This window comes from Pseudonaja textilis, chromosome 9 (assembly GCF_049901715.1).
Source record: "Pseudonaja textilis isolate UNSWEBS1 chromosome 9, rPseTex1.2, whole genome shotgun sequence".
In the NCBI taxonomy this organism is placed as follows: domain Eukaryota; kingdom Metazoa; phylum Chordata; class Lepidosauria; order Squamata; family Elapidae; genus Pseudonaja; species Pseudonaja textilis.
In genome coordinates, this window is record NC_141998.1 from 4,815,714 (window position 1) to 4,833,148 (window position 17,435).

At 45.8% G+C, this 17,435-nt stretch overlaps 1 protein-coding gene across 5 annotated transcripts; it reads left to right on the plus strand.

The window, feature by feature from the left end:
* Positions 1–376: 376 nt before the first annotated feature.
* On the plus strand, positions 377–17,425 carry C9H8orf58 (chromosome 9 C8orf58 homolog). Of its 5 annotated transcripts, none has more exons than XM_087938675.1 (7): positions 377–1,389; positions 11,362–11,981; positions 13,011–13,196; positions 14,362–14,439; positions 14,694–14,858; positions 15,660–15,796; positions 17,076–17,425. In XM_087938675.1, coding segments are annotated over exons 1-7 (1,236 nt in total). In that variant the 5' UTR covers positions 377–1,340; the 3' UTR covers positions 17,077–17,425. The 5 variants fall into 5 exon arrangements, with proteins under 5 accessions (XP_087794801.1, XP_087794800.1, XP_087794799.1 ...); XM_087938674.1 differs by having other exon boundaries at positions 17,282–17,425; XM_087938673.1 differs by having other exon boundaries at positions 15,660–17,425.
* The last annotated feature ends 10 nt before the right edge of the window (positions 17,426–17,435 follow it).

Genomic DNA, 17,435 nt, shown 5'->3' on the forward strand with positions numbered 1-17,435 from the left:
TTCTCCTCCTTCTCCTAGTTTCCCCACAGCCAGCTCATCCGGTGAGCTGAGCTGAGAAAGAATGAGCGGCCCTAAGTCACCCAGGCAGCTTCCAGGCCGAAGGCAGGACGAGAACTCGGGTTCCTGGCTTCTATCCCGCCCTTGACGGCCTTGGATGGGAACCAGAGTTCCAGCAGTTCTGCGGAAGGCTGCCAGAAAGAAGGGCTGCTGCGATGGTTGCCCCAGTCTGGCAGGCTACCTGGCCTTTCATTTCCTTTAGGTGGGGACCATGGGTATTATAGTCAGCACCCCCGGGAGGAGGAGGAGGAGGAGGACGCCGTTGGGTTGTGTCAAAGCTCCTTTCGGGGAACAGTAGGAAGAGGCAGGGAATGTTCATTGGTGGGGCAAGTGGAACGTGTGTAGGAGGGATAGACGGATTGAAAACGTGGTTAGTCCATTTGCAAACGGTGCTGTGGGTGCTTCATCGCTGGAGGTAAGACGAGAGCAGGGCAGGAGGTTGGACTAGACGACCTCTCAAGGTCCCTCCCAGCTCTCTGCCCATCGAAGCGGCCACAGACCCTCCCGCCTGGCCCTTCTCCTCCTTTGGAAACGCTGGGCCGCCTCTCGGGCGCTCCTCTCCAGCCCCTCGCCAGGTGGGGCAGCGAAGGGCGGGAAAGGCCGAGGCCACCTTCCCTCTCTGCTCCGGCCGGCGGCGGCGGCTTCTCGGGTTGGAGCTTCGCCTGAGCCGCGTCCCTTGCCCGACGCAGGAAAAGAGGAGAAAGTCCGCGGGAGAGTCCCGGGCCGGACAAAGCGGCGGAGGGCGGGGCGCCTCTCCGTGCGCGCCTCCGCGGGGATTGCGGGCTCCGGAGAAGCGGAGGCTGCAACCTCTCGGGCCCCGCTCAGCGCAGCAGGAGGAAGGAGAGGAGGAACTAGAGGCGGAGGAGGAGGGCTCGTGAGGCTCGGGACGCCCAGCGCGGAGGGAAGACCTCGTCTCGGACTGCGGCGGAGGCGCCCTTCAGCGTCTCCCCCTCCCTCGCCAGCTCCCTTCCAGCCCCGGCCAGCTTCGAATCTGCTAGGGCGGTGCGGGGGGGCGGGAATCTCCTTGCGGCTCCCACGCGCGGCCTTGGCAGCGTCCTCGGAGCCCCTCCCGGCTGAAGAGGACCCGCGCGTTCCGCGTTCATGTGGAGTGTGGTTGGAAGTGGTCGCTGCCTCTGGACCGTCGCTCGTTTCGGAGTTGTAGCAGCACATTGGAGGTGGAGTTGGTAGCGGTTACTGCGGCGCATTGGTGGTGGAGTCGGACGCGGTGGAGCATCCGTGGCGGAGAAGGAAGAGGTCGCGGGGGCGCATCGCTCGTGGCGGAGATGTTTCTCAGACGCGGAGTCTACCGGTTGCCTCCTTCCGTCCCCGGCGGTGAGTTGGGGTCGCCCTCGGGGCCAGCCTTTCCCACCCTCCGGACTCCCGGCTCTCCCGCCCACTTCGGAACCAGGCGCAGTGGAAGCGGTCCATGCAATACCCCCGGGGGTGCCCCCTTCCCGGCCGAGCGCTGGAAATGCTCGGTTCCCGGGGAGGGAAAGCGCTGCCTTCCCGGAGGGCGCGAGAAACCGCCGGGGTTGTATGTGTATGGTTCCTATTCCCCCCCGCCCTCCCCCATTCCCTGGAAAGTTTCATGGTAGCGTTTTCTGAAGGTTTTGGGGTTTCTTTAGCGCACTTTTCTCTTTCTGAAAGCCACACGGAGCCGCTCCGTTGCTAGATGGGCGGCAGATCGCTATTTAATAAGTAAATAAAGGCATATCTCTATTTAATAAGTGAATAAGGGCATATATACACTCTATATATGTATAGATATAGAAAGAAGAAAAAGCTATCTGGGAAGGCAAACCGGTGGAAGAAGCCGGGGGAGACGCGCATAGCTAAAGCAAGGACGCAAATGCGCCTCTTCCGGAGACCTTGGCTGCAAGTGTTCCCAATTCCAATCAGCAGCAAATTGTTGGGTGGGATAATAATAGGGGCAAGAGAACAGCAGATTGAGGCACCTGGGCTAGTGGCCTCCGCAACCTTCAAAGGGGTGCGTTAAAAAGCTGGTTGTTTTGGTTTTTTGCTCCAGCGGTTAACAGAATTCAAAAGGCAGCCTGGTTTAAACCCTCAGTGGGTCAGGATTGTCCCGGGGGAAGTGAGCTTTGTGGAGGTCTTGGTAGCTCAGCCTCCCAGGATGAGCGTGGAAGGGATTGCCTTGAGACCAAACCAGACCCTGGGAAGGGCAGTTGCTGGTTTCCCTGCATCTCTTTATCGGGTGGAGAGTCCCTGCCGGGCGCAGAAATCAAGAGGGAGCCCCTTCCTCAGCACATCCGCTCCAGGATTGCATGGGGAGGGCACCTAAAATAGGGCAAGGGGCTGCAGTGTGTGAGCAGAGATTTATTTATTCATGTTTAAAGGCCCCCAAATCTCAGGAAAACTCAGTGGGGGGGAAGCACAATAACAACTCTCAAATGTTGTTATAAAAAACAGTCCGATCCAAAGAATCGAAAACGGTGATTAAAAGGCAACGAGAGAGCAGCAGAGCTTAACTGCGATGGAGTCCCCACAACCGCTCACCAGTTCCTCCTGCCACACACCCCCTCCCAGGGTAAAGGCACAGCTGCATTTCTGGAAAATCCACAGGGATGGAGCCCCCTTCATCTGTAAGGTGGGGGCCTTGGCAGAAGAGGCCCCTCTCCTATGTCCCACCCAGTATAGTTCTTTTGACAGGGGGGATTGGTGGCACTTTCTTTCCTGCCAGACTTGCTGGGTTCAGCTGGAAAACAGCTGATGTTTTTTTAAAAAGTGGGAATATAAACATTTCATGTTCGTTATCTAATATGGAAAGAAGTGCCCTTCTCAAAACAGTTTGTGGGAAGAGAAAAAAGGGTGGGAGATCAGGCCACAATCAGTCAACTGGTGACCCAAGTTTGGAGAAGACCTTTGTGATTGGATGGCCAACCATTGGGACTGGCAGTCTACTAACTGCTGTCTAGAAACCTGGAAAAATCTGGCTCCCAGTTCAGGTGGGAAGCCAAGGGGCACTTGCAGAGCCATTATCCTTCCGCCTCTCCTAGCTTGCAGGCTGGGTTAACGCCCTAAGGCAGGAGTCTCCAAGGCTGGCAGTTGAAAGACTTGTGGACTTCAACTCCCAGAATTCCCCAGCCAGCATGAAATACTGTGAGCTGAAGTCCACATGCCTGAAAGTCTGCAGAGCTTTGCTATAAGGCAGCCTTCCTCAATTGTGACCTCTTTAAAATGTGTGGGGACCTTCAACTCCCAGAACTGTGTAGCTGACAGGCTGGCTGGGGAACTGGGGGATTTGAAGTCCACACTTCTTAAAGTTGCCCCCATTGAGAAACGTGGCTGCAGTAGGATAATCCTTGAAATAACACCCTGAACTACAAGTTAGTTTTAATATGTAGACACTTATTCTGGGAGCAAGATGGCTACATTCTTAAGGAAAACCCATAGCAGTCTTTCTCCCATCTTACTTTTATGTTTACTTTAAAATTAAACACTGGTTAAGAATGCCTTCATAAAGCAAGCCACTTGCTAATAAACTTCACTGTTTCTTGAATGTAAACACCCTTGAGTTTTTCAAGTTCAGCTTGTAAAGGCTCTGAGCTTTAACCAAATGCTTGGGTTGCTATTACTACTTGGGTAAAGTTCTCAAAGTAGCAGTCTATGAATAAGCTTCCTGGTTTTTTGCTTAATTGTGTTCCTCATTCTCTAACTTAGTTATGCTTATCACACATACTAATAAAGCTTGAAAGTGTTATCACTTGCTAACAAAAGGGTGAACATTCATGCTTTGGGGAAAGCTTTATTATTTCTTTGGATCTCCTTACCCTATACCATAGGTTGGTATCAGGGTAACGAATCTGAGTAAAATTGGCAACGTTGGTCTCGAGAAATGAATTGAGTTAGTCTTCCCATCCCATTCATAAACGAGCCCCCAAGTTTGGAAAATCCATTTACTCTTATAGGATTCTTATAGGCCATTTAACTAAACTGTACAGCTAGCTTGTGCTCCTGTATTTAAAGTGGTAATTTTACAAAAAGTTGTAATTCTTAATTGCAGGAAATCTGCACTTGGCCCCTACTTGCCCACATGTGTTGTAATGCTTGTTAGAAGTGGACCAGTACAAGATTTCCTGGTTCAATTTTAAGCATTCACTATCTGGACCGCATTTGCACATTGCTGACTAATAGTCTCTTACAGGTTATCCAGCCACTAACAAGACAATGTAAGATCTAAATTTATTACTGGCATATCAGAATAGTGTTGGCTGCATGAAGTTCCAGTCCTACATCGTTAGCATGGAAGTAGCAAAGAAGAAACTTTGGCTGTGAACTTTGCTAATGGCCAATAATAGCTGTTCCTACGTGAAAATTTAATTGAGGGATCATAAATGAGTGTTTGGGAACTGTCTTGCAGGGAAGACTGCCCTTCAGAGGTGGTATTCAGCAGGTATTCTGACCAGTTCTGGAAAACCGGTAGCGGAAATTTTGAGTAGTTGGGAGAACCGGCAAATTCCACCTCTGACTGACCCCACCCCCATCCATTCTCTGCCTCCCATTGGGTCCCAGCTGATCAGCTGGGTCTTCTTGGGTTGCCCTGCATAGGAGAACGGAGCTGGAAAGCAGATTAGTGGGGTGGGGAAGGAATGGGGATTTTGCAGTAGCCTTCCCCCAGGAGATTTTGCAGTATCCTTCCCCTGCCATGCCCGCCATGCCACACCCACAGAACTGGTAGTAAAACAAAACAAAACAAAAAGAATCCCATCACAGCTGCCCATCACTGTATTTTAAGGTCTGTATGCAAAAATCGAATACAATACCCTTTAATACTGGTCCGCTACTCTGTATACTTCCAAGAGGTGCTCTTACTGTCAGCTGGTGGACTTTGGGGATCTGTTGAAGTGGTAGTGTTGTCCCCGCAATATGTCTAGTAGCCAAATTCTTCTGACACCACAGGGAGTCAATGCTGTGAACTGTTTCACCGTTTTGGGAGGGGATTACAGACACTTAACTTTAAGGAAGGTGTAGCCCTAATGTTAAAACATTTGGAAAAGCTGCGTTTGACACGTGGAGCAGCCGTCAAGAAATGTTGCAGTCCTTTCTCATTTTCATTTCCAATTATTAAATATCTGGAATTTTACCAAACTACTTTTTTTTTTTGGCATTAGTTCAAACATGGCTGTTTCTTCATATTAATGCAAGGGCTTAACTGTTCCTGGGAATGTTTGCTCTGCTTTGAGGGGGGTTGGCTCTTTGTAGCATTGCCTGTATGGTTGTGGCTGCTCAGGAAGTGTCAGCCTTTCCTGTATGTATCTTCCTGTAGGGAGGGGGGGAGGGGGAAGAGAGGGAGACAAAAAGGGAGACAGAGAGAGAGAGAGAAAGAGAGAGAGAGAAAGAAAAAGAAAAAAAGAAAGAAAGAAAAAGAAAGAAAGAAAGAAAGAAAGAAGAATGAAAAGCTTTTCTAAACTAGCATTTGTGATCATTCTTCCCCTCCCATGGAATATCTGCTTTGGCACACAGAAACCTAGATGCAAGTGGATGGGGTAGTGGATTTCATACCTTGTGGCAAGGCAGGTCTAGTCAATAAATTAGGATTTATTGAGTAAACTGCCATTAGCTAGATCAAACAGGCTAAGCCCAAAGAAGCCACACTGTGGTGCAGGGCGTTATGTCAACCAAGCCAGTGACTGGGGTTGTGGTTGCTTTGTTCTTTCTCAGATTTAGTATAGCCTGGTTTCTCTGCAGGAGCTCAAGGCAGCCTTTACAACCCAAGAACATGTCCCAAACTTCTTCACAACAAGAACCCTGTGAGGTGCCTTGATCTGAGAAAAAGTTCCTTGGCTCAAAGTCACCCAGTTGCCTTTCATGGCTGAGGCGGGACTAGAACTCCCGCTTTCTAGCCTGGCGCCTTTGTAACTGGCTTTCAAAGTAGAACAAAGTGGCAGTTGTAGGTTAGGCTAGGAGAGAAGAGCCAGCATGGCAGAAGAGGGGTGAAAACTTTCATCTCCCCCTCCTCCTCCTCCTCCTCCTCCTCCAACACCTTCATCAATGTGCCACGACTTCCTTTGGGGAAGATATGATTACAAAATATAACAAAACATTGTTATTTAAATTGTTGTCCACATTTAAAAGAGAAGGCTGGGCTCGGTTTCTTGAAATTGGTGGGGTTAGTGGAGCAATCATAGTTGCCCTTGGAAGCAGTGGTGGGATTTAAATTTTTTTACTACTGGTTCTTTGGGCATGGCTTGGTGGCCATGGCAGAGGAAGGATACTATAAAATCCCCATTCCCACCCCACTAACCTGCTTTTCAGCTCTGTTCTCCTATGCTCTGTTCTCCAAAGAAGACCCAGCCAATCAGCTGGGACCCCATGGGAGGCAGAGAAGAGATGCGGGTGGGGCCAGTCAAAGGTGGCATTTGCCAGTTCTCCAAGCGACTCAAAGTTTCCTCTACCGGTTCTCCAGAACTGGTCAGAACCTGCTGAATACCCCCTCTGCTTGGAAGTAAATCTTCTCTAAAGTCAGTGTCCTTTACTCCTGGGTAAAAGTGTGCAGAACTGCGGCCTCTAAGAGCATTTTCCAACTCCTGGGATGTCAATGTTGGGTTTTCAGGCAGTCGGAGTGGATGGGAGCAGGCTGTAACTGTAATTCGGTGCTTCCGGGAGAGACTTCACAGTCTCTGGCGGCAGCCCAACTGAGCGAGGATCAAAGGACCAATCTTTGCTTTCTGAAGGATTTCTGTTTCCTTTCTTCCCCTTTTAAGTATTTGGCTGCCTTTGGCTGGAAAGGGGCTGTTGAAACAGGACAACATTTGATGGGCCCATACTGGTTTCACTGGTTGCCGCTATGTTCCAAATTGTAAAGTGATGGCAGATGTTTTCCTTCCATAAATAGCTATGTGAGAGCTGGAACTCTTGGTGAACAGTGCAGTTTTCTATACTTCAGTGAGGCTACCCAGCTGAGGAAATTTATAGGAGGGCTATATAGGCTGAGTTTGGATGCCAAAAAGAAGATTGGGAAGTAATGGCTTTGCTGCCAGTGGCTTTTTAAAAATATTATTTACTGATGAGTTTTGAAGGCTTTTAAACTGGCTTTCTGGGAAAACTCCAAGCTGTTGAATGGAACCAAAGCATAAAAATAAAGCAAAACGTCCAGCCTTAAAATAACACCTAGTTCAATGTACAGTGTTTTTCACCCTTGGCAAATTTAAGATTTCTGGACTTCAACTCCCAGATTCCCCGCCCAGCATAGCTGGGAGTTGAAGTCCAGACACCTTAAACTTGCCAAGGGTGAAAAATATTGCGATAGAAGAGTAGTGTTTCTATTATTACGGTCAGACTAGAGTTATAGACAAAAGCATATTAAAAAAAAAATCGAGTAAAAACAAAAACTGGACAAGTACCAATTAAAATTGATAAGCAAAGTCTGTCTAATTTTTACCAGCAATACGTATTTGGCACTAGGCAACATACCCCATGGAGTCATTTTTTCAGTGATATTTCCTTTATTAAACAGAAACAAACCGTCACTGAACATTGAAAATCAATTTGATCACATGACTGCAATAGCAGCCCAGTAATGCAGCTGTCACTAATAGCCACAGTTCCCCAAATTTAATTCCTTCATGGATTCTGGATTTTTTTGGGGGGGTGGGGGTGCATTCTTTATTTTAGCCCATTTGAGGTAGCTTGGTTCAAAAATTGTTGCCCTCAGAGACAGTTTCACCTGGTTAAAAAGCCATGAGAGTTTTAGCAGTAGATACGATAAATAGCATTTCTTGAACAACAGTAATCAAGCTTCAAGAAAATGGCTCCAAACTTAAATTTAATTTGAAAGAGGTGGGATTTTGAAAATCTTCCCAGAGAGTGGAATCAGGCTTGTCATGAGGATGGATAGGAGAACTTATGCCAACCTGCCCTCTAGGCTTCCTAAGAGATGTTGGGATTGAAGTCTCACACATCTTGAGGACTGAGAATGGTTGCCTGACTGTAAGGACTTCACTATCTCAAGCAGCAGAGATGGTGAATCAGAAAGAAATAGCTCATCCCTTCAGTCAAAACTAAAGAAGCTTCTTGGATGAGGAGGAAAATGTATTCCAGGAAAACAAAGAGAGTCCAATCGCCTCTTGGGAAGAAAAACACCATTGGGACAACCATGACCTGGATGATTGAGAATCTCCTGAGACAGAATAGAATAAAAAAGAATTCTTTATTGTCCAAGTGTGATTGGACCACAAGGAATTTGTCTTGGTGCAAATAATCTCAGTGTACGTAAAAGAAAAGATACATTCGTCAAGAATCATCAGGTACAACACTTAATAATAGTCACAGGGTACAATTAGGCAATCAAATCATATTAGGAAACAGCCAATATAAATCGTTAGGATACAAGCAACAAGGTTACAGTCATACAGTCATAAGTGACGGGGTAGGTGAAAGGAAGGCTGGGATAGTAATAACCTTTCATTTAATGAAGGAATGCAGGCTTTTTTAAAAGGCTGAGTTTGAGCACAATAAAATGTCACGTTTCCTCACCCAAAATGGGTTGAGCATGATGCATCAATTCTCTTTAATAGAATAGAATTAGAATAGAATAGAATTCTTTATTGGCCAAGTGTGATTGGACACACATTATAGACATGAGGCTGATGTCTTTGAGAAGGCAAGTGTCACTTGTGCTCACTCAACCACTCTTGATATCCCTGTCTGTTGAGGGGGGGAAGGAATGCTGGATGTCTTTTTTCTTTCTTTCTTTTTTAGAAAACCAGACCTGAACTGATGCAATGTTCGTTGCTAAAAAGGTTACAATGCTATTGAGACCTTCAAATATTTGAAGAGCTGTTCATAGTTAGAGGAGTGGCTGGCTTTCTAGAAAGTAGCATTGGGTTGAAATTACAAACATAAGAATTTCACAAATTCCTGCTGGATAGGTCAGCTGATTGGAAGTAAGATCAGGTTCTCTCTGCTTTATTTAAAAAAAAACAACCTGATTTTATGCAGACAGTTCAACAGTGGAGGAAATGCTTTTGTAGGTTTTGAATTAAATGATCATTTGAAATCCTAATAGTTGTTGCAATTTTGTAAGCCCAGCACTAAAAGCTGCACTCAAAATCCAACTCTCCTCTGTTGCAGTTATTTTCAAAGGATTTTCAATGACGTTTTCCCCCCTCATAAATATAATCCACAAATTTCTCCATTTTGTTGAATTGTAGGTTCAATCTGGCCAACTCCCCTGTATATTTTGATAAAAATAATTATTCTTAGGTCATGGTTTTGATTTTTTTTTTTTTATAATTGTTGCAGAATTTTCTGCCTGCTTTCTCAGTGAAGACACTTATTTAAGATCCATGGTAAAAATGTTTGTGAGGTAGAGAGCTCACATGTCACATTTCTATCCGATATTCTGTTCTCAAGTTATCCGTCATACCTGGGAAATGTCTAAGGAGATTTTTAGGATCATTTAGATAACATTTGTAGAACAGACTGTGCTCTGATGGGAGTTTATGATTCACTTCTTTTTATCTTAGACAGAAATGACTCTCAATCTGGATTGCCAGAAAGAAAGTATTCAAAAACAAAAGAAACAGGCAGAAAAGAGTCCGAAATGGAGCTGAGTGGAAAAGGATTGAGATAGTCCTAAAGCAGGGAAGGTAGAAGGTGGACTAGGGTAGTGTAGAGGAGTGATTCTCAACCTGAGGAAGTCTGGACTTCAACTTCCAGAATTCCTCATCCAGCCATTGCTAAGGTTGAGAAACACTGCTCTTAAAAGATTGTAGGGTACTTCTAACTGGGTTTATTTCGAGGCCTAGTTCCAGTTTGAAGAACTTGAAAATGTTTTGAATGATAGCACCTGCAGATTAACAGTAATGCTGGATTTCCAAGGAACTGAAAAAGATAATATCAGTAGCCTGAAATATTTGTGTGGGGGAATGTCTTGAATTGAGCATGTGTCTAGGAGAGAAGTCTCACTTCTTCACTGGGATGGTTGTACTGGAAAGTTTGCACAAGACCCTTCTTCTTATAATCATCATATCTATATTTCAAACAAAGGACTCAGCAGCCCAGGGCCCTCAATTTCTAGACCTAATTTAGAAAACAGCCTGTAGGCAGTCAATTCAGTCATTGCATGAAGACTTCTGCTTCTTCCCCATAACCTATTCTGCAAGCGTAGAAGAAAAGGGGGGGGGAAAGAGGGGAAGAAAGATTTAAGATACACATTGTACTTGAATCCTGATTTCATTAACTGATTTATTTAATACGCCACTGTCCGCAGGGTTCATACAACACCTAGTAAGCCACACTATAGTGCATGAATAGCCTGTTCTGACCTAGGTTTCCCCAACAGCACAAAGCCGAATCTTTGTCCTGACAAAATCCCTTTTATTTAGTTTACAGGGAATTCCCCTCCAGCAAAGTCCTGGCCAACAGTCTTTCAAGGTATTTCACAATTACAGACCTTTATCAAGCTTGGAGAGTTGCCAGGCCGATATCTTTCAGGTGCCACACTGTTGCAGACAATACTTGGCAGGAACGCAGGAACAGATCTTTACCCAAATGAAATAATTGCCTCCTGCAAACCCCACTCCCCTTTCGCTCCTCTTTTATTCCCTATGGGAGGGGCCATTCACTATCCACCTGTGGCTTTACTCCCAAGTCGACCCTTGTTTCTTAGCTGTTCCCCACTTCTGGTAGCTCTACGCATGTGCACACTGGGAACAGGCTCCAACTGCTCTTCTGCCTCACTGATATCCGACTCCGAAGGCAGCTGATAACTCAGACGGCCCTGGCCCCATCTCTGCCTCCAACACAGAGCCCTCTCAGAGCCTTCCCCAGACTCCAGGACTGGCCCATGTTCCTCCCCGACCTCCTCACTGTCCGAATCTGCTGCCACTGGCTGTTGGCAGGCCACAACATAGCCAGAAAGAACGAAAGACGCTTATTTACCCTCGATTTTCTAAGGCCTTTTTGCTTCATCCCTGTTTGAGACCAAATGGTAGAGTGGAAAGAGAAGAGCCAGAACCTTTTGCGTTCCAGGGATACAACGCCATTATCTACAAGCACTTTCCCAGAGGTAATTTCTCGGGAGCCACTCCAGGCTGCCTTCTCCACTCTTCTGGCCAGACCTAGCTGCTGCCTGAGTCATGTATCTGTGAGGAATATTTTTGGAATGCAAATGTTGCAAGGAGGTTTCTTCAGGTGCTGATCCCAAGCTCTTGGGGATCATTAGCATGGGGAGGGACTGAGGCAGACTTATTACCTGGCCACCCACTCGATTTACATAGTTTCAGTGCATCCTTGGTAGAAGAGGGGTGGCTCCTATTCATCGGTCTCCATTCTCATTTGCAGACAGTGTCCAGAGACCAACTGGGAACCCTGTGGTGTTAACCTCAGTCAACATGTCCTGGAAGCTGCAGATCCCCCAGCCTCAACCTCATCTCAGCCTGGTTCTTGAAGACCAAACGAGCGTAGGGAACGATAGATTGGCTGAGGCTGGATCCCCAGTGGATGCTGTTCCCCATCCGCTGGGTTTCTTGCCCATGAGTGGACGGCTTCTGAAATCTGAATCCGAAGATTCCGGCGTGGAGTTGGCCAGTGGCGATCACGTCCCTTTGACCCCGGCGGAATCCGAAAAAAGCTTTTCCCTGGATTGTCTAGATGGAGAGGATTCTGTTCCAGCCCTTCAGGAGGGTCGCCCCAAAGAAAGGCCAGAGGCACCACTACCCGTTCTGGATTGGGCCTGTCAGGATTTCCATTTCAAAAGGAAGCTTGGCAACGTGGTCCAGAGGTCCCAGAAGAACCACCTGTCTATCCCCAAGAAGCCTCCTCCAGATTTGGAGGAGTTGAAGTCCTGCCCCCACCCATGCCAGCCAGTGAGGGCTGAAGGGATTCTGAATGAGACTTCTGGAGGATACAGTCAACCTACCTCAGGTGGCAGCTTCATTGAGGAGGAGAAAGGCAAAGGAGAGGTGAGTGTTGGGAAGAGGCCAGTTGGCCCAAGTGGACCTGAGGAGTCCTCGGAAACTGCTCTGGTGGAGCAGAGGCAGCTGCTGGCAGCGGGACTGAAAGTGGAGGGGCTTTGCAGTGGCATCCCTGGTGATGTGCCTGAGCAGAGAGCCAAGGGTCACTATTAGCTATGTCTTCCCTCTGGGGCTACTCCATCTCTCCTCCCACTAGCCGGGGGGGCGGGGGTAGTTTCGTATGGGAGAAGCTCTTGAATTCCACCTGGAATGACGCCTTGCATCTTTGCCTCTTGCTAGGGTATCCCCGTGTCTACACCTTGCAGGTAGAGAGGCTCTTTCTCTGCTGACCTACTTTGCAGCAGGGCGTTCTGCTTCTACAATAAGTACTGCAGGCGGTCATATACTTGCCAAGAAGGCTGGTTACCATTGGGCAAATCGGGCCATCAGTGGCTTGCTCAGTAAACCACGTCTTTTTGCAGTCTGTGAAGCCATATCAGCTCCTTCGATGTTCATGGGATATTTGCAGAGGCTTCATGTCCCCTCTGTATGTATGGGGCAGGTGTAGAATGCCAGCACAAATTCCTGATGCCCTGGGATAAGCTGAAGGAATCGAGACGTTCGGTCTAGAGAGATGTCTTAAGGGCTCATGATGACCATGTTCAAGAAGAAAAAGGGAAACTCCAGAAAAGGTGCACAAGAATTATTTTCCATGACCACAGGAACTAGGACCAGAAAAGATAGGTGTAATTGTCCTAACTGGTATAAGTTGCAGTTACTTAGACTTGGTTTAAACAAAAGGAAATCTCTCTAATGGTGAGAGCTGTCCAACAAGACAAGAATCTACCAACGAAGGGGGTAGTTTTTCCAACAGGGCAATAGTCTGCCAAACAAGGTTGTGAGTTTCACATCACTGGCAGACGTTGAAGAAGTAGGATAGTTTAATTGGTTTTCCCGCACGTTATGTGAGGGCCAGAGAAAGTATTATTTGTGGAGAGTGTGCTGATTCTACAATTCTGCATGATGTTCATTTTCTAGGCACAACAGTCAGCATCCCGCCCCATGCCTGGACCAGGTCTACGCTCCCTAGAGAACCTCTCCAAAATGCTGGAAAAAATTGCAAAACTGCAGATAGCCAACACGGAAATCCAACACGAGCAACAAGTATTGGAATGTCGAGTCCAGGCCTTGGAATGGCGGATCTGCACCCTGGAACAAGAGAAGGTAAGAAAAAACTATAGGAAATAAATTTTAATTTATAGAAGTTGGTCACCATTGCAGAGACAGAATAGGGGTGGGGGGAGAGAGAGGAAGAGATGGAGAGAATCAGAGAGACAGAGTGAGGCAGGGGGAAAGAGAGAGATTTGTTCAAAATCAACCAGTTGAGTGTCAGGGCCTAGTATGGATTTGAATCCTGTTCTGATGCTTCAGTTCCATTACAGATAGTCCTCAACTTGAAGCCATTCATTTAGTCACTATTTAAAATTACAAGGTCACAGAAAAAGTGGCTTATGACCATTTTTCACACATGATCATTGCAGCCTTCCCATGGAGAGGAAGTTACCAAAATCCAGACACTTTTGTCTTTGTACGGCTATGTTTCTTTAAGAAATGTGGATTCCCAGAATCCCCATGGCTGAGGAATTCTGGGAGTTGAAGTTCACCTATCTAAAAGTTTGCTCAGGTTGAGTAAGACTGTTCTGAGGTGTCATTTGAGGCAAACACGGTGATCTTTGCTTACTTCCCTCAAAATCTGCTACTCGGCTTGGGTGACTCTCAGCTGCCTGGAACAGGAATTGACGGCAGGGAGTCAATAATAGCTCCTCCTGTCCAAAGTAAAGTGTTTGCCAGGGGCAAAATACAACACGGGAATCCAGGGAGTGACTTAATATTGGGCAGTGAGGAAGGTGCTGGAGAGATAATGAAGCACACAAAGTCATATTAGGTGTGGGGAGCTGAATTCCAGTCTGATCTGAAATTACATTTGGAGGAATTGTGTTCCTGTTCTACATAGCTGTTGGGTTACATCATATTTCATCTGCATGGATCACCACCGAAATTCCTCCTCCCTCTGGTTGTATTTTGGATGGATGGGGAAGCGGCAGGATAAAAAAGATGATTAATTAGACATCAGCAAGACATGTACTTGGGCTGGCAAGGAAATATAAGTTCAAGTTTATTGGGTAATCCTGATCACTTTATTTGTAATGTGCCTGCTGATGAAATCCCACATGTGTATGGCAAAGATTTATAATAGTTGCTTTTGACTTTCAAATTTAAAGAAGGGAGGTTTTTGATTCTTCCATTTGTGCTGCATCTTATACTTGTAAAACATTGGGTTTAAATTTGCTATTCGAACACTTCTAATAAATTCCACTGTCCTAAATAGCTGGATGAGGCTTCCAGAGGATGCAGTCAAGCTACCTCAGATGGCAGCATCCTTGAGGAGGAGAAAGCAAAAGAAGAGGTGAGTGTTGGAAAGAACAGAAAGAGAAACTCCAGAAAAGGTGCCCAAGAATTATTTCCCATGACCACAGGAACTAGGGCCAGAAAGGATAGCTGTAATAGTAGTAATAACTGGTATAAGTTGCAGCTATGTAGACTTGGTTTGAACATTATTTGTTTATATGTTTATTATATGTATTTGTTTAAATTAAAATAAAAATATTATTGGTGGAGAGTGTGTTGATTCCAGAATTCTGCATGATGTTCATTTTCTAGGCACAACAGCCGGCATACCGACCCCTGCCTGGATCAGGTCTGCGCTCCCTGGAGAACCTCTCCAAAATCATGGAAAAAATTGCCAAACTGCAGAAAGCCAACCTGGAAATTCAACATAAGTGTCAAATACTGGAGTGCCGAGTCCACATCCTAGAAGAGGAGAAAGTAAGAAAGAGCCATAGCTAATGATTTGTAATTTATAGAAGTTGGTCCCCATTGTAGAGACAGAATAGAGGGGGAAAGGAGGGGGGGAGAGGGAGAAACGGAGAGAAACAGAGAGAGAAACAGAGAGAGACAGAAACAGAGACAGAGACAGAGTGAGGCAGGGGGAAAGAGAGAGACAGCTTTGTTCAAGATCAACCAGTTGAGTGTCAGGGCCTAGTATGGATTTGAATCAGGTTTCCTTTTGCACTGTAGGCAGCCCAGAGATGCTGCTTGTGGCTGGGAATTACCCACAGGAAGGAGCTTGGCTCTGATCCAGCAAATTTGTACCGATGTTTTGATGCAAATACTGGAGGGTTCAAGGAGTTTAAACATTTTGAGAGGGATAGGAAGGCCGTGTGTTGTTTCATAAACTTCGTCCCCGCTTCATGAAAACTTCAAAGGACTGGAGAAGTCGCTCTTGGCTCTAAGGTGCAGAGAGCGAGAGAATGTCTGAAAGGAATCGTCTAGGTTGGGTTGGCCCAAGCGCTTTCTCTTTCTGCCCGGCTCTCAGTTAAGTGGAGTGTTGGTTTGCTTTGTGGGATTGTGAGCACGAGTCTCGCTATTCCCAGTTAACAGGCTTGGGATTCTGGGACTCGAAGTCAGGGCCGTTCTGAAGCTCAGCAAGTTGGAGGAGGCTGCTCTGAGATGAGTCCTTGGGACTAAGGGAAGGATTGTCTCATTTCCTTTTGGCTGCTTCCTCTCTCACAGTGTGTGTGTGTGTGTGTGTGTGTGTGTGTGTGTGTGTGTGTCTCCCTCCTCCAGAACACGCAATCCCTCTGGGGAAGATTGAAGAGGCGGTTTAGAATAACAAGGGGATCTGTAAGGCATCAAGAAACCATCCAAATCACAGTGACCAGTAACACCAGTAGTGATACCACATCCCAGAGCCGACACCGTTGGTAAGTAAGGATATGATGCTGGGCTTATTCAGATGTAGGACTGCCCTTCCATGAAGTGTGGAGTCTTGGATACTGATCCCTGAAAGAATGTGGGGTCTGCTCCTGTTTGTGATAGATGTGAGATTAATCAGTGACCTTTTAGCTCTACAAACTACTGGATTCAGTTCAGGTACAATAGGAATTAATACAATAGCAACCATCTTTCTAGACAATCCAATGCATGGCTCTACGAGTTACTGCAGGAAAAAATAATGCAACGTCCGAAGAGCAGAGTTTGCTTGCTTACCTGTCTATGTGTTTATTGATTTATATCCCGCCTTTATTATTTCTATGCTGTGTTAGAGTGTGACACAGCTCTGACAATTTAAGGAAATAGAAACAGTAGAGCCAAGCCTTTGGTTTAATACAGCTGTCATTGCTACATACACCCAGGCACAATAAGTGCATTTACTCTGGGGTAGGGTAACCATTAGGTGATGGTTGCAACGCTCTGAAAAATAGACCTTGTATGATGCAGTTTTGTACCTGTTTGTTCTCTTCCACATCTGTGTTTCCTCTCTGTAAAGGTGGGTTTGTATTTTACTAAGTGCCAGCACAAATGAAAAGAGTAAAAAAAAAAACAGTTAAAAATGCATGAAGTAGCTTTGCAAAGCCTGATAAAAACCATCCAAAGCACTAATTAAGGAAAAGAAATAGAACCCTCTTAGAGGTCTCTTTACAAAGCAGACAAGCTGATTTCATGTTGAGATGAAATTGTCTTTCCCCTTAAAGCACTGTCCCATCCCCCCAAATTTCAGCTGGGGTGGGGTAGAAATAGCAGATTGCTCTCCCTAGGCTTGGAAACATTATATTTGGGTGGAGTGGGTGGCCTTTCAGGGCCTTGGGGGTCCAAGTGATAGAAAACACTTTGGTTAAATATAACATTAAATAAAACCTGTGCTTGAAACTTTACAGCTGCTATGTTTTGAAAAAAGTGACATTATTGAGACCCACAAAGGTAGCTTGTTGTGCAAACTGTTTGTCCCTTTCCCCCATGTTTGTCTTGATTCCACCAACCTCCCCTCAGACATCACTGAGAGTCATGGGCTTTGAATATTCTTCAGCAGAATATCAGCAAGGCCTGAGAGATTCAAAGAGGAACCAAAGCAAGGCCAATGAGACCTGCGTTTGTTTTCTTGGAATTGAACTGAAATGAACTGAAAGGCCTTGGGATTCTTCCTAGCAAAAAGGATATTGCTAATATATTCACTCCCATGAATCTTTTTTGATCCTTTTGCAGACAGAACAAATGGTGTAAACAGAACAGCCTCCCTCATGTCCATTGGGAAATCCCTACTTTGCGGAATGTAAAGTGTCTTCTTGTTTAGTTTGTTTTAATTGTTCAGTGTTCTTTTTAATTAAATTGATATTCTCTTCTTTTCTCTCTCTCTCTGCCCCTCCCTTTGTCTTACCCCATTTGGTGCATGTAATTGTATCACTTCACAGATGACACTGTATTTTTTTTCATTGAAATTGTATTTTTTTAGTATTTTTAAAAGATAACTATATATGTGGCTGTTTGAATATATTTATTGTATTTATTGTATTGTATTTAAATAAGGAGAATAAAATGTTTTGCAGACTGAAAAATCTGAACCCG

Coding starts and splice junctions, on each gene's coding strand:
- C9H8orf58 (XM_087938673.1), top strand. CDS start 1,341: ATGTTTCTCAGACGCGGAGTCTACCGGTTGCCTCCTTCCGTCCCCGGC. Junction 1,390..11,361: donor GCCTCCTTCCGTCCCCGGCG/GTGAGTTGGGGT, acceptor TCTCATTTGCAG/ACAGTGTCCAGAGACCAACT. Junction 14,859..15,659: donor ACATCCTAGAAGAGGAGAAA/GTAAGAAAGAGC, acceptor TCCCTCCTCCAG/AACACGCAATCCCTCTGGGG.